Below are 17380 nucleotides of genomic sequence, written 5' to 3'. Positions count from 1 at the left end.
GATGCATATGCATGCAGAGTCACCTGACCACGATTGCACAATCATGTTTAAATAACTGACATGATAATTATACAGGATCATACAGCAAGCGCATTGCTTCAAATTTCATCTGAAGTTATGGGTAATGTACTCTGGTTAATGATGAAATTCTACGTTATTATTCCCAAAAGTATTGAATATTAGAGCTAATCATGGGTAATGTACCCTCAATTCAAATATTGCTCAACATTTACATTCATATAAGTAAGCATTAATACAATCCACACCATTGCAATGCATATTCATGCAAAATCACCTGACCACAATGTATACAGTCATATTTAAATAGCCGACATGATAATTATACAAGATCATAATGCAGTTGCATCGCTTCAAATTTCATCAGAAGTCATGGGTAATGTACCCTGGTTAATCATGCAATTCAACATTGTTACTCCCAAAGGAATTATTATTGAAACTAATCATAGGTGATGTACCCTCAAATCTGAATATTGCTCAACATTTCTCAGAAAATAACCATATGACTGCTTCAAGGAGAATCTGACACATTGTGCAACAGTAAATCAGTCATCAATTTATCCTCACGACTAATATCCAATGAGGAAGAATCTCTTTTAAAGTTAGGTTTATCATTCTGCCCAACGGACAAAGTGAACTTTGTCACTACCCGAATTGATCTGTTTCTTTATGAACGAAAACTTAAATTGATGAAAATTCACAAAATTCATAAGATGACCAAAAGCTCTAATGACAGTAGATCAAGCCATCAAGCCTCGCAAGGGGATACTTTGTTAAAACATTTGTATCGGCCAGTCCCGGCCGAGGAGACTGCACTACCACTGAAAAGAATGCGGTGCACAGACTGTCTGAAAGCGCCTTGCCAGTTGTAAACAGGATTCACAAAGTAAACCGGATTCCAGGACTTGTGGCTCACCAGAGAGCAAAAATTATGCAAATTAAAGAATGTTCAAGCGGCGGAATCCACCAGAGGATATCATTATTGAAGTGGTGAAACTACGAGTCCCTGAAGTCTGTTAACACTAATTTGCCCACCAGAGGGAGTGACCTACCTGAGGTTGTTTAAAAGTAAGAAGAGACTCGGTTTCCACTTCATTTCCAGCCTGCTGACCTTGCAGTGAGCCCGTGAACAAGGAGCAGTAGCTCTGAAACTCATTGGGCTATTAATTTAACATGCTCTGTGATGTCCGGTTATATGAAATAAAGAAAGCTGCTTCAATGTGAAGAGTTCGCCTGTTTCCTCAAGTTTGACCTCGCAGGGGGATACTTTGTTAAAACATAATATATATATATATATATATATATATATATATATATATATATATATATATATATATATATATATATATATATACCACGAAAACCTCCTTTTCAAGAAGCAGAAGCCACAACGGGGAAATCAGGAAGCAGCTTTTATTTTCCAAAAGGGCGGATGCATTTCGGCTATAGGTAAGCCTCGTCAGCGCCCAAGCAATTGTGCAACTTCCAGCATTGCGAGTGTCCATCTAGTCGCCCTCTTATTGGCTGAGGGCTCGCTCCACCCACTGATGTTGTAATCTCACCTGATGTTGATAACCACTTGGTGTGCATAGACCACAACACCCAGAATGCACGGTGTCAGGTCCGGTAAGGTTTTTGCGGGGGGAGCTAAAAAGAAAGTTCTTGTGGTGATGGCAGGGCAATCTGGAAGTGATTTTACAACTGCTTGCTTGATTCGTTGGTGCAAACCGCCTCCTCCAGTCCCCAAACCGTTCCAATCTCGGAGCTTCAAGGATACATCCCGCGGGGACAGTAGCGGCAATACGTACTGTCCAGAAGGAGGTTAATAACCCCTCACCGCTTTTTCGCCCCAAAGCTCCTCAATGGGTCCCGACTGACCATGTTCATAGAAACAAGCAAAAACATATATATATATATATATATATATATATATATTACCTACTGGCGGTTGCCAGTAGGTAGTTATAGTTAGGACCTATTTTCCATAGGAAATCCGCAACATTCTATTTTGGAATAACTTTGGCGCCGATTGACAAATCTTCGCGAAATTCTCAAAACTGGTGGGGCGCTCCATTCTGCTCCTATCCTTAAAGTCTTGGTGTCATTCGTGAAGTGGGGGCTGAGAAAAAAAGGGAGGTCCCGAAACGTTTTTTCCCCATGCAATTTTCCATAGGTACCGTTCATCGCGGCTACAGCCAGAATTGCCTGACCGGAATTACACCAAATTTGGCAACGTTGTAGTACTTGGTTCAGACTCGTGCCTTTTGCTTATATGGTGTAAATCTGTTCAGTAGTTCCTGAGAAAATTACAATGAAATATTTCGCGGATTATAAGCGCACCGTCCAGATCATGCACAGAATGCTGATTGGCTGTGAAGTGGTTGTCAACATTCGAAACTAGGAAGTTTTGGCAGCCATTTTGTGCCTCGGTACACGTATAGAGGTTGGTAACATCAAGTGTGATAAGAAGCATGTCTGGTTCCCACACTATATTGTCCATAAGTCGGAGGAAGTCCTGCTTATCTCTCACATACGAGGCTAAATCTTTCACGATAGGAGCTAGAAATTAATCAATGAATCTTGAAGTGTTCTCAATAGGCTGCCAATAGAGGACACAATTGGTCTCCCTGGAGGACTTTTGGCATTCTTATGGACCTTAGGGAGGTGATAGAAAGTCGGTATGGTAGGTGCCTCACATTGCAGAAATAAAAATTCCTCCATATTCAGCATACCTTCATTTTTCCATCCTTCCTAAAGTGTTTGGTAATCAATGGTACATTGTACATACTCAGATTTTTTAATTATTGAATAACAATCAATGTCTGTGAGTTGACATAATGCCTCTTGTACATAGGTCTCCCTTTTGAAGACCACAATGTTTCCCCTTTTATCAGAGTGTTTTATTTAGATACTTTGATCATTTTTCAAGGATTTTAACACCTCCCATTCTTTGTGTGTTATGTTGGAGCATTTGCTACTGGCTTTTTTACTTGTTTTAGATAGTTTTTCTAAGTCCTTAAGATTTCAACCCTCTTTATAAAAATGCCCCCAGACCCTGGCCCACCCCAGGGCCGATTAGAAACAAAGGCAGGATCCCGTGCTTAGTTTTTTTTCTTCTGCAGGATTCAGGGATCCAATGTGACTCCTGCCTTACATTTACAAAACATAATGCTTTTACGGCCCTGCCGGGTCCTTGTGGGACCACCAACAAGAGGCCTAGGGGGTCCGACCCTTTCTTACTTTTCTTTTTTATTTTTGTGACTCGGTCCAACAGTGTCACAAGATGGCTGCCACAACTTACTGGTTTGAAGTGTTGGCACTCAATCAGATCTCAGCACGAGATCAGGAGGGGTCACGGATCCTCTGCGTTCTAGATATAAAACTGGAAATGTCTTTATATAACTCCGGAACTACTGAACAGATTTACACCAAATCACAAAAAGACACTTCCCTGAACCAACATCTACGTTCATGCCAAATCCAATGTAATTACGTTCAGCAGTTCGGGCTGTAGCAGTGTCTAAAGGTCCTCTTTAAATTAACATGGGGAAAAAAATGTTTTGGGACCCACCCTTTTTCTTGGCACCCTCTTGACGGATCACCCCAAGTCTTTGAAGACAGCAGCCTAATTGACTGTATCAGCCTAATGCTCAATCAGCAAGCCTGAATTTGAAAGAGTATGTGTTTTGCAAATGTAACCACTATTCAGTCAACATGGTTTCTCTTTATTATAATCAACAACATTCTTTTTGTCACTATAGGCACTATTGTCACAAGCACCATCACTGCTTCGTTCTATGGCGTACCTACTTGCATATCTGTATATGTGAATACTATTGTTGCAACAGCGATTAATTATTTTTTAAATCAGCACATATATTTTTACTTCTGCCAAGGGAACCACTGTTATCTGATTCTACTTATTTACTCAAGTCACCCAGGATTACCAGGTTGCCGTCCAGGACTTTACTCATCAAAAATTGAAGGCAAGTTAAAATCCAAAAAAGATGAACGTATTAATAGAAAAGTTTCATTTTTTCCATAATTACCTTGTCTGCTGCAGCTAACAAGTTGTCTGCGATTTGTTTAAGATTTGGAGGCGATTTTCCAGTGTAAATGAATCCCATCAATTCTCTAAACACAACTGGATCGACATCTTTTATATGTACTCTGTTCTAAAACAACCATCAAAGTCACATTATGAACACTATATATATATATACATACATATGTACGATATTTATAAGTAATACATAAACATGTGGATTTAAAATATATCTACTTGTAAAGAAGTATTTGCAGATGAATCTGTGTTTTTTAACAATCAACTGTTGCCTTTCAAATATTAATCCAAATTCATGTTTCTCATAAATGTACCAAGGAGTTAATGTAATTGTCAACTTTGTATCATAATAGTGGAGCTCTAGAAGGAGAAAATAATTAGTGTAAAGAATGAATGTAGGATGGAGATGAAAAGGATACGGGTATGGTAAATATGTTGTTGCCAGAAGTGACAGTGGATGGTATGGTGTCCAAGTAAGGAGTGCTTGTGACCTTGACAAAAAACTTTGAAATTGATCAATGCACTAACAATACAAGGGACAAGTTATTTACGTTTCAGGTGGATACTCTACCTAACTGCAGAAATCTTCATTTTGGGAACCCCTGTGGCACCAGATTGGATTCAAAACATTCTCCAAAAGTGTTGGCAGGAGGCACCTTTGGCCACCAGCCTATGTCATTAGTTCATCCTGCATCCACACATGATGACACAGAGGTGCATAAAGACGCCATGCCTGCACTTTGACATCAGTTTATGCGATGACATTTTTTGCGCAGTCAGACACCGAGCAAGACTGACAAATTACAGCTAGTGATAGAACGTGTGATCTAACCCAGAACCTATTTACGCCCCAAATGTCCACTCCACAGAACAGAGAGGAGGGCAGGCAGTGAGCTATCTGCATTTGGACTATCTACTAGAAAGTGTTACCAAAAGTGAGTAACTTGTTTTTGATGGATACTTTTAACCGCAGATTCATCACCTTGTGACTCCATACCAAAGCAATGCTCCTTCAATAATGCAATAATGTAAGGAACTGAGTAGCAGACAAGGAAAGCAACTTGGGTCTAAGGTACAAGAAGACTAGCAAGACTGAGCAGGTAAAGTGACATTTCTAGGGGACCCAAGTTGATACAGTAGTGCCTGGTCAAACGATGGACACCATGTGAATACCATGAGTAGTAAGTTTAGGATTTTGTCTTAAGTTAGTTCTGTGAATCGGGCCCTGTATGTATAGGTATGGAGAATAGTTTTTGAATATGTGAGACATATCCCAGTTTGTTATGGGGGATTATGGTGAAATCCGTAAGGACAGGTTGTATACTGTTAGTAAAGGTGATATGAACAGGATTGTTTCAGCTAGAGCATCTCATTTCGGGAAGAAAGTATGGGGGAAAGGTATTCAGTACCCAAGTGAGGGGTAGATAGGGAGATAGGAAGGAGTAGAGGGAAAAAGCTGAACAAAACACCCACAGCCCACCCAACCTATTTTGGGTTGTGATGGGGAGGTGGAGGCCACAAGGGCCCAAATCCCATACAGCTAAAACCAACAATTCTTCAGTGAGAGGAGAGCATTCCATAAGTGTACATGAAATAAGACTTCTTCAAAAATTATTGACTTGAAAGAAGGCAGCTATAGGCGTAGAAATAAGTATAACAATAACAGCATTCTCAGCATTGTTACATCATTCTAATGATAGATGGTGATAATTAGCTAAATAAGAGCAATCCAATAATAATGTAGGTGGGGCGAATGAAGACTTTATTGCACATCATTAACTCCACCTACCGCAATAAGTATCAGTGCATTTATATGTCTGTATGATAAAGCCTACCCATCTCTCCCTTAGCACTTTATCTATATATCAATGTGCTTGCTTTGCATGGAGCATGTAAGACTAACAATTCCGTATTCAGAAGTATTCGGACTCTATGTGCACAGTGTAGGTTGAAGTAGGTATTTGAACCTGGTTGCACTTAACAATAAAAGCTGTGCTCCTTTATATCCACAAGGCCAAAGGTCGAAATGTCTTTGGGTCCCCCTAAAAACTGAAATCATTTTAAGTCCCAGGGATGTCCGATATACCAATAGAACTGTTAGTACTGTTATTGATTGAGTATGTGATTAGAAAGTGGACATTCCATGGACTAGAAGCCAAAATAGCTGTGGTGTAAATCAGATTAAGGTGACCTGTCAGTAGGATTGGATGACAGGCACAGGTTGAGAGAAGGTAGCATTAAGAAATGTGTCAAGTAAGGTAATGTTAGTGATGGGCACCACCCATTGAGCCATGGTATTTGAGGGGCGTTATGTTGCATTTGGTGTGTGAGGGCTTGGTAGCCTTGGTGTACAATGGGGAGTCGGTGCCGATGAAAATAGGACAGATTTGTTGTATAGACTGCAAAAGATAGAAGCATGCAAGGTATACAATACAAGACCATTAGAAGTCCACTTCAGTTTGGGACAGTTTGTCCAGGAAGGCCTCAAGGGCGGTAAATTAGTCAAAGAAAGGTGTTTTCCCATTGACCATAATCCTCAATTTCAACAGACATACAAAAGAAAAGACTATACATTCAAGGCTTTCATCTTGTTCCTTACGGTGCTGAATCTCTTTCTGCGAGTCAGTTTCTTTGGCATAGTCTTGTGACGTCCCAATCTTGTGAACCTGTCAAACATTGGATTTCAACTTCCTCACTTTGGTCTAAGATCTTTTCTGAGTGGGGATAGCGCAATGGTCTGAAAATCATCTGCCTAGGTGATTTTGAGTGATCTACCATTCTGGTTGGAGCTCTTTGTGCCTTCTCCATTTCAAAGTCTTTCTTGAAATCAATATTTAAGATTTGTGGTATCTGAGTTACTAAAAAGGATAAACATGAGCCAGATTCTTTCTCTGCGATTCCAACAGGCCAAAGAGTCTAAGGTTTCCTCTCTAATGTCTGTCCTTGAGATCTGGGATCGCCTTTTCTAGGGTCACGATTTTTTGGCGTGAAGTCTTGACTTTTCTTTATGAAGGTGTCTGGCCCTCAACTTTACTTATTATAGATTCAGCTTCATACATTCTGGATGACGTGTTCTTTCTTGAGGCCTTGAATTTCTACTTGCAAGAGATCGGTGTTTGTCTTTGTCAACCTTGCTAGGTAATGCAGTGAGTGCAATTTCTCTAAAATCAGATTGATAATGGTCACCGAATAGGATACGTTCTTAATTGGCGAGTTAGAGAACTGGAGGTTTTTTGTTTTACTACCTTTTGTTCCTTAGTTTCTACGGGGTCACTCTATTTGTCCTTTTGATCTGCCATTTCTTAATCACAGGGTTTTTTGGTGAATGTGGTGAACGTGAAAGATTAGGTTGAGGCTCTTAGGTATCTCCTTTATATGCTTTACAGCATCACCAGTGTCTGCCAGGAGGTCGAAGGTGTCATATATTGCAGATTCTGGAGACCTCTGTATCTAGGACCCTCAGTCCAGTGAGAAAGATCTTGATGCTAGCCAGCTAAATTTTGGAGGTGCGTACGGCCTGTCTTTAAACATATGAAAGGCACTTGGAGTGTATGTTTTATGGCTCTTATAGCAGGGGTGTAGGCCTTAGTAATCACTAGGGACCAACACAGTGAGTGTATACAGCTGTGATAACTTACTGCTTTCTGATTATATTTTTCAAGAAACCTTTTGCTGAATGCCAAAGTCATTATTCAAAAAAGGGACTGATTGGTAACCTCTGAAATACAAGAAGAGACACAGAGTATGCAAAACTCTCAAGTTACAAGATAACAAAGGAGATGTGGTCCTGCCCGGCATAAAAACCCATCATTTGGTTGCACAGATGCAGCTCCTGTTACATGGGCTAAATGAAAACACTAACCATACAAAAAGGTGTTGGATGGTTGGCCTAAAATAACAGAATATGGCCAACTTTTCACTGTTCAAGTAGGAAATTACTTTGAGGCTCTCACATTTGATTATGGATATATTAGAAATATAGAAATGAGTCACCAATAAAATAATCAGAAAGATTCAATTCTATGGCAGCGTGTCAACATGGAGCTATCTTGGGCAGAGTGATAGAGCAGACCAACTGAACTGCCAGGATGGATTGATGTTAGTTGTTTACTGAGAAAGAAGTGAGGAAGCAAAAGAAATATTTGGTGTACCAACAGAGCAAATCATATTGTGTGCCACCCTGACAAGCAAATTTAGAACTCCTTTGGGAGATATTTCCAGAAAACCTCTCAGAATTGGAAACAATATCAATAGCACAGGCATTGAATGAGGGTAGGAACATCATCCATAGATAAACTAGAAAATTACAGACATCAGGTACAAACAAAGATTAAGGATGATATTTAATGCCCTTTAGTTCACACAAAACTGAAATACATATTAGACTATATGAAAGTAAGTTCTAGTACTGTCCACATCAAATGTATTCAGTGGAAGTATCTACACAGTGTATTTTATACCTGTGACCTTAAACAAAATCAAATGTTTGTCCGATATACAACACTTTAAAGCCGATTTATTGAATAAGGTGTGCAGTTGCAACACTTGCTAAATTGTGAAATGAGGTGGTTAACAGTGTACAGATAGTTTCAGGAAACCTATTTTAGGATTAACTCAACGTTGAGTACCTGGATTGCCCCCTACAGCTAAAAGAGAACTGCTGTGTTATGTCTTATGCTGGTGCAACAGCGCATCTCGATCCACTGGTTGCAAAAGAGGGCCCACTTTAGAAATTATAGCAGGATCGATGTGAATGGGCTTTAACTGTAGAAGTAATAATGTTTCTGGTCTACAGTGATGATAATTTTCAAGATGTCCTTCAGGAAGGAATGCTAACAACATTTGTTGAAACTGAAAATATGAGACTTTCTCTTGAAAATTGAATGATAAACACAAATATTTCTAGCAGACTGAATAGTTTATATTGCAAGTGTGATTTTCAGCCAACATGGTGTATAAATAAGCAAAAGCATAAATGTTTCTTTTATTTTTATTTCACCTGATCTCCCTGCTCATTGGATAGAGTATTTTGCTTTCTCGCTCTAAGTGCGCCGGGTATGATCAGACATGCCCTGAAATCAGTCCCACGATGCTTTGTTCCGGCTTGTAAGTTCGGGCTGGACTACTCCCATGAGGCACAGGGTCAAGACTGATTTGCACGTGGCTGGGTCCAAACTGGGGTGGCATGGTGAGCAAAAGAACGATGGATTTAACCCAGATCACTTGACTGGGGGAGAATGTTTGATTTGCTCTGCATTCTGACCATCATCTGTGTGTCTTTCAGAAAGTTTTCATTTTCTTGCGCTAGCCATTTGCTGCCTGTTGCCATCTCTGAGTCACATGACTGGGTGTGGGTGACAGTTGGGCTTTGTATAGTCCTCCTAGACCGCCACACACAATGGGGAGTGTGGCTGGTTGAGCAATTACTGGCAGGATGGGAAATAGAAGCAGGGCCCAGCCCTACTTACACCTGAATATGCTGTGTAATTTTCTCCACACAAAGGGCTGCATAGTCCCGTTTGTAGATTGAAGTCAAGGCCAGGAAGGCAGGACATATGTGAACTTCAAAGGCATGCCTCTAGAAGCTTCTTCCCACTTCAAAGGCACAACTGGGTATAAGTACTGGACCTCAGAAACCACTACAGAACAACTCTGGACCTGTGGCTACTCTTCCAGGAAGGAGGATTGCACTACTGCAGAAAGGACTGTCCCTCTGTTGGACTGCTGCTCTTAAGGACTGCTACTTGGAAGGACTGCTGCCCAGCTGTAAGGACCTGCTGCCCTCTTGCCTGGGTGAAAAGGACTGTATCAGTATCTCTTGAACTCAGGGCCCAGTAGGCTGGCCTCCTAATCCAAAGCCTTGGGAACACAACAGACTTTCAAAAGTCTTGCACCTGGACTGAGCCATCTTTGAGTCTACCCTGCCAATTGTTGCCACCCCAGTCCTGGAACCTACGAAATGGGCTTAAAGGTGCTCTGCCAATGTCTATGGATCCAGTGGACCCTATCCATCTTCTCTGCTGCAAAGCACAAACCCAAGAAGAACTGACGCATCACGGTTGCAGTGTGGATTAAACTAAATGCAAAGACCTTCATCACCATCACAGCCTACCATAACTGCCACTGCACGACATCTTCAGTGCAGGTGGCTGCATCCCTTGTCAACAGCACCTTTGAGGATAACGACAGACTGCACCGCAGCTCTTAGATACCAACACATTTCCCAATATGCAATTCAAATTCTCTTTGCTAGACTTTGCATCACAAGCCCTGTCGACAGGATACCTGATATTATCGCAGCCTTGCCACATCTTGGAACCAATGCATCGCTTCGGTTGTGCATCTTCGTCAGAGATCTACGCAATGCTAGGCATATCAGGATTCAAGGTTCTTTGTTCAATGGGCTACACTGGGCCCCTGTAGCTGACTCATGCTCCATCGTGGTAGGCTTGAACATTTACATCTGCTGCCCGGGCGATCTTTGGCCTAGGGAGACGAGCTCGAGCTTCTGGGTTGCTTCAGACGCTTCACTGGCTCCCCATTAGGAAGCGGATCCAGTTTAAATCCCTGACCCTGATGCATAAAGCTCTGCATGGATCAGGAGCTGGATATCTGCAGCGGAGATTGACTTTTTATCGTCCAGTTCGTTCCCTCCGTTCGGAATCCCTCTTTAAAGCTGTGGTCCCGCGGGTGAGGAAGGCCCGCGCGGGAGGGCGGTCTTTTAGTTGCAGAGCCCCCCAGCTTTGGAATCTGCTTCCACTTCCTCTCCGTAGCACTGCCAACTTGCTCCAGTTTAAGAAGGGCCTGAAGACTTGGCTTTTTAATTCTTAGTCTGTTTTACTGCCTACTGTTTTTTTTTTTTGTTTTTTTCTGATGTCTGTTTTTAGCTGTGTTGTGTTATTTCATTATGAGTTGATGGTGGAAAGCGTCGGGACACTCCTACCGAGTAGCCGTACGCTATATAAAAGTTATATAACATAACATAACATTTTTCCTGGGCTGTTGCGACTAGATTGCCACGGTTGGCGGTTTGTGCTTTTTGGTGATATTTTCACCAACATCTTTAAAAGTACATATCTCCAGTGCTACGGATAGGATATTTGTTGACTTGGTTTTGTTTTATTTACTAATGAAAGTACTGTCTAACTTGGTGTAGGATTGTTTGTGTGGTGTTTTCACTGTTCTACTGTTTGAAGTGTCACTGTTCTACTGTTTGAAGTGTTGCACAATACTTTACACGTTGCCTCTAAAGTTAAGCCTCACTGCTCTGTGCCAAGATACCAGAGGGTTTAGCACAGGATAATTTACTGTTGGGTTGTGCCTCGCCCTGACAAGGACTGTGGTTGCAATTGACTTAGACTCACACCCCAGTCAACCAACAACCCAATTTCTCACAAGACATTACAAGCTGAGTTTCGTCCCAGTCATAACATCGAGACTGTAATTTTATCCATACTTGCTAAAAAGAGTGCAAACATCGACACTGGCTTAACTTCTGCCCTTGTACTGGCGGATTTATCAGAAGTCCTTGGCACTGGTGATCATAACATCTTACTACAAAGTGTCCAGGATATGTTTCAAGAAACCTTGCCTTCTGTTGGTGGATGAGCGAAAACTACCTGAAACTGAATGCAGATAAAACAGAAACAGTGGTCATGAATAGGAACCCTACATTTTTGACTCAACAGAATTAACATCAGGAAATGGGATTCTTCCTAAGGCCAAGCAAGTTGCAAAATTAATTAATTGACCCCAGCTGTCTTTCAGGGCACACATAAATGTTGGAGTTTCAAAATGTATCTTCCTCTTACAGACTGGCAGCAAACTACTGCAATATTTTTCATCAGATGCGCTCAAAACCATTATGTCAGCTGTAATTGGCTCCCGTTTAGACTATGCCAATCCTATCTGCCTTGGCCTCCGTAAAGGAGATCAAACTAAACTGCAGATCTTGCAAATTGCTGTGTCCAGGCTAGTTTTAAAACCCCCTCGGAAAGCTCACACATCTCTTCTGAAAAAGCTTCACTAGCTGCCAGTAACACAGTGTATACAATTCAAGATTTCTGTCTAGATCAAATTTATATCCAAATAAATCTCTAAATACAATCCTTTACAGACTCTTCGATCACCTTAAGCAAATTTGATGGAATTTTGAAAAATAAGGTGTGGAGTTGCAGGTTTTCCAAGTCAGCTCCTGCAGAATAGAGCTCGCTTATGCTCATCTTTGTTCTCTATCGGATTTAAGGTCCTTTAGGAAAGCATCAAGGACCTGGCTGTTTAAACAAACTTTCCCTTGCTAGTCTTGGGCTTGTACATTCTCGTCCTCCCGTCTATTTCACTCATATGTGTTGCTTTTAGAGCAATGAAAACTTTGGGCGTACATGCTCTCTTATAAAAAATAATTAAAATTACATTATATTAACACTGAAAATTACCTTTCTACTTTCTTCCATTTCATGCTCAAACATTGCATTAAAAACTGGAGACCGAGCTGTAACCAAAGAGTAAAATAGACAACTTACAAAAATGTATACCTGAAATTTAAATATTGGTTAATACATTTTCAGAGAGTACCTGCTAGAATGGATTTATGAGACTTAAATTCTTGTCCTCCTACGTATAAAGTGCAGTCTGAAAATCTTGATGTTTCCAATAGATCTCCTAAATTGTCTGCTAGTTTACATTCAGGAATGTTGAAAGCGTTCTTTGACCTTCCTGAGAGCTTCACAGAGTCAAGTATCACCCTTACCTGACAGAACAAAATGACAAAAAAATGTTGTCTAAACAGCACAAATTGCATAGAACAGGTATTTCTGAACAAGCGACAATTATTGTTACTTCTGGCCATTAGATGTATTCTTCATAGATCAATTTGCAATATTATACATTAGTAGAAATAACAAGACAATGCATTTCAATTAAATTAAGTAAAAAAATCTGAATATTATGTGCACTACATGGTATCTTCAGTAACAGGTCTAGCCATGGTGACATACAGAAGCATTACACAGTAATGTAATAGGTAAGGTATCTATTTGTTTTGTCCAGGATATATATATAAACGCACAAGTTACTTACCTTTGTTAACAATATATCTGTAAGAAAACATTAGTAGTGATAGATTCCTTACCTTAGAATTATCCGCAGGCGTCAAACTGGATACGGAAAGATTTTGTCACCAATACCCCTGCGCGTCGGTAGGCGTTGTTGTGCGGCTCCACGTGCGTCGTTGCCGCCGGGATGACATAGCTGGAGCTACATAGACGCACCCACGTGCGCTGACATCTGTTCTGTACACGGCGTTCCGCGCCAGGAACGCAGAGCCATGCAAGAAACTGACCACTGGTGCCATGAAACTAGGGCCCTAAAAGGGAAGATCTTAACCCTAGAAATCAGTTTGGAGAAGATGGGGGCAGGGTGGGCGGTAAGGAATCTATCGCTACTAATGTTTCTTACAGATATATTGTTACCGAAGGTAAGTAACTTGTGCATCTGAAAGAAACACATAGTTATAGATTGCTTACCTTAGAATGGGTACCCCAGCAATACCAACCCCGGTGGTGGGTCTGCGAACCAAGATAACACCAGAAAGTCTTGGAGAACAGAACGGCCAAAGAAGCAGTCTCTCCACACTTGGCTGTCCAGGCAGTAATGCTTGGTAAAGGTGTGCATCGAGGCCCACATAGCTGCCTGACAGATGTCATGCAAGGGAACTAGCCGTCCCAAAGAAGTAGTGGCTGCCATCGCCCTGGTAGAATGGGTGCGCAGCCCCACCGGAGGCTCTTTTTTAGCCAAGGAGTAACAAGCCTTTATGCACAGAACTACCCACCGAGAGATGGTCCGCTTGTGCACAGCCCGACCTTTATTTATATTCTTGTAGCGCGCCTGAATCAGCCCCGAAGGGGTATCTCCGCGCGTACCCACGTAGCCAACAAAGAGCTGGTCATTCACCCAAATGGATTAGAGAACCTGCCAGGTGTTGAACCACCAAAGACGTGCCCTGATGTTCCAGCCAAGTCCAGAGGCGCAGAGCCTCCTGACATAGGGTCCACGACCCACCCCGTGCTGTTTGTTGCAGTACTACATGGCGGTGGTGTTGTCCGTGAACACTTGCACTACTCTCCCCATGACAGAGGGAAGGAATGCCTTCAGCACAAGTCGGATCGCTGAAAGCTCCAGAAGGTTGATATGGAGTTGGGACTCCGCCAGAGACCAGAGGCCTCTGATCTCTGCCTCTCCCATGTGGCCGCCCCATCCCAGAAGGGACGCGTCCATCACCACTGTGTGCTCCAGTTGGAAGAGGGAGAGGGATCTGCCATGGACTCAATCGCGGTTCGTGAGCCACCACTGAAATTGTCATGCAGTGCCCTCCTAGATCTGGACGTGATCGGACAGGTTGCCCTGATGCTGTGCCCACTGGAACTTTAGGTCCCACTGCAGAGCCCGCATATGCCATCTGGCATGATCCACTCGCAGGATACAGAAAGACAATCAGGCCAAGTAGCTGAAGGGTCATCCTGATAGAATCCCGGAATAGAGGCTGAAAGATTGGAATCATATCAGGAGGATAAACCCAAAACTGCGCAGAGTCCAGAACCGCTCCGAAGAAGAGGAGCTCCTGCGAGGGAATCAGGTGCGACTTTGGCAAGTTGATGGAAAACCCAGCGAGTGCAGTAGGTCAGCCAATGTCTGGAGACGACTGCCTGGCGCGAACCCGCCTTCAACAACCAGACGTAGAGATAGGGGAAGACTGAATCGCCCGATCTGCGCAGATGAGTTGCGACCACCGCAATCACCTTCATGAACACCCGAGGGGCGCTGGTAAGGCCAAAGTGGAGCACGGTCAACTAAAAGTGCTCATGCCTACCGTGAACCGCAGGTAGTGCTGGTGGGCCGGCAGGACGGGGATGTGAAAATAGGCGTCCTGCAAGTCCAATGCTACCATCCAGTCTTGAGGTTCTAGGACAGACAAGACCTGAGCAAGTGTGAGCATCTTGAACTTCTCCTTCCAGAGGAAGCGATTGACGTTCCGAAGGTCTAAGATAGGACGCAGGCCCTTGTCCTTCTTTGGAACCAGAAAGTAGTGGGAATAACAACCACGACCTACTTCTGGCATCGGAACGCGCTCGATGGCACCCTTGCCGAAGAGGGCCGCAACTTCCTGCTGGAGATATGCCAAGTGATCCCCCGACATGTGGTGGTACTGAGGTAGCATGTCCAGAGAGGTTGTCTCGAAAGGGAGGGAGTAGCCCCTTTGGACAATTAGCAGCACCCACTTGTCCGAAGTGATGTTGCGCTAGTGGGGGAGATGATGGCGTATTTATCCGCCCACTGGCGTTTGATGGGCCTGAAAGGTCGAGCTAGGAAGGCTTTACAGTGGATGCTGAAGGGAGTGGAGGTGGACTGAACCGCCTGCTGGCCCTCTGAACCGCCTCAACGGTTCCCACGTCCACAGCCACGCTGAAGTTGTTGCTGCTGTGGCCTGTGGCTCTGCGAACGCTGTGGGGCACCCCTTCCATGGCCACGAAAGGAGCGAAAAGAAGAAGGCAGAGGAGGCAGAGTGGCCGATAGGCCCAATGACATGGCCGTAGCCCAGAAGGTGTTAAAGCACTTCCACGCACTGTCTGCTTTATTTACAAAAAGGCAAATGCCATCAAAGGGCATGTCCATCAGAGTTTTTTGGACATCCCCTGAGAAGCCAGTTGTCCTCAACCAGGTGCGGCGCCTAAGCGCCACCGTCGTGAAAATCAATCTACCCAGTGAGTCAGTGGTGTCTAGCCCACAACATATGGTGAACTTTGCTGTGTCTCTCACGGCTGCAATAGCCTGGGAAAGACTGCCTGGGCCTCCTCCGGGCAGTTGGGCAGCACCTACGCAGCCGTGTCCCACAGACAGTGGGAATAACGGCCCAAGAGGCATGTGGTGTTCACCTACCGCAGCCCTAAGCAGGCAGAGGAAAACAGCTTGTTGCCAAGCTGCTCCAGCTTCCTGGATTCCCTATCCGGAGGTGTGGAAGGGAATGCGCTCTGGGATGAAGAGGCTTGGTCAACCAAGATCTCAGGGGTGGGGTGTTGGGCGAGAAAGAGGTGGTCGCCCAGAGCCAGGCGATGCATCGGGCCACGTTCCTGTCCACAGGAGCCCCTCTGTTGGGCCTGGACCAGGTGCCCAAAAGAACGTCAGACAGTGCTTCATTAAAGGGCAGCATGAGCTCCGAAGAGGTCGCTGCTGGCTGGAGCACTTCTGTTGGGAGGTTACTCCTGAAGGCCACCGTAGGGAGTTCGAGGTGGAGAGGCTCGGCTGCCCTACGCAACACCACTGCGTAACTGGCTCCCTCCTCCGTAGCCAAGGTAGGAGGAGACAGCATGACAAGGTTTTTTCTAATAATAATCCTGACATCAGATTTGTAAGAGTGGAGTCACTTCCCTGGACAGACCACAAGGTAGTCTTTTTTTAGGCTAGGGCTAGGGCCCTAAAGAACTGCTCTCGCCCTAAAACAACTAGGGTGACCTTCCGACTTTGAAACAAGGTAAAAGGTAGGGACCTACTGGAAGCTAAAAAACTATACTATACAGCCATGATTCAAGAGGCAGGAAACTCAGCCAAAGAACTTTTTAAATCTGTGACCTTTATAGCTAAACCGCAGCAGGCTAATTCGTTTAAACCTGATCAGGCTTTCTGTAGCCAGCTGGCCGCCTTCTTTCAGAACAAGGTGCAAGTGATATATGACAGTTTTGCCAATTCATTAAACGTTCAGGCAGCCAACTACCAATCTCCCTCCACGGTAGAGACAGCGCAGTCTAAGTTAACTTCTTGCTGAGGATGTAACAAACCTTTTAAAGTCGATTAAATCTGGATCTCCGAATGACCCCTGCCCTCCCGCTATTATGCACCTGGCCGCTGGGAGGATCAGTGAGATTCTCGCCCCCCTGATCAACGAAGTCCTGGCATCAAGGATCTACCCCACGTCCTGGAAGACCGCATGTATTAGGCCAATTTTGAAGAAGATCACATTAGAGCCTACTGAATTAAAAAAAATATCGTCCGATCTCGGGTCTACCATTTGTAGCTAAAGTCCTTGAAAAATCTGTCAACAAGACACTGACCTAATACTTAGAGAGCAACAGGCTACTGGATCCACTAAACATGGTTTTCGGCCAAGACACTCCACTGAGTCCGCCCTGATTGTGGTCTCTGAGGGGATTTGGAGAGTGGTGGATGGCGGGGGCATGGTGTTGGTGCGGCGACTACGGGATGTAGGAATCGAGTACGCGGCTCTGGTCCTCCTTTCCTCCTTTTTAC

The 17380-nt window shown here is 43.6% G+C and overlaps 1 protein-coding gene across 1 annotated transcript in view; it reads right to left on the bottom strand.

Annotated features, from left to right (window-relative positions):
- LOC144824295 (speckle-type POZ protein-like A) overlaps positions 1-17380 on the bottom strand; it is a 60903-nt gene that overhangs the window by 24676 nt on the left and 18847 nt on the right. The window contains exons 4-6 of the mRNA XM_078683419.1: positions 12656-12830; positions 12517-12572; positions 4068-4193 (exon numbers count right to left, since the gene is read on the bottom strand). Coding sequence (XP_078539545.1) covers positions 4068-4193; positions 12517-12572; positions 12656-12830 — 357 coding nt within the window. The remainder of the gene's footprint in view (positions 1-4067; positions 4194-12516; positions 12573-12655; positions 12831-17380) is intronic.

The sequence above is a fragment of the Lissotriton helveticus genome, chromosome 3_1 (genome assembly GCF_964261635.1).
Source record: "Lissotriton helveticus chromosome 3_1, aLisHel1.1, whole genome shotgun sequence".
In the NCBI taxonomy this organism is placed as follows: domain Eukaryota; kingdom Metazoa; phylum Chordata; class Amphibia; order Caudata; family Salamandridae; genus Lissotriton; species Lissotriton helveticus.
The sequence above is the reverse complement of the archived record's forward strand: the minus strand, read 5'-3'. Positions and strand labels throughout refer to the sequence as shown.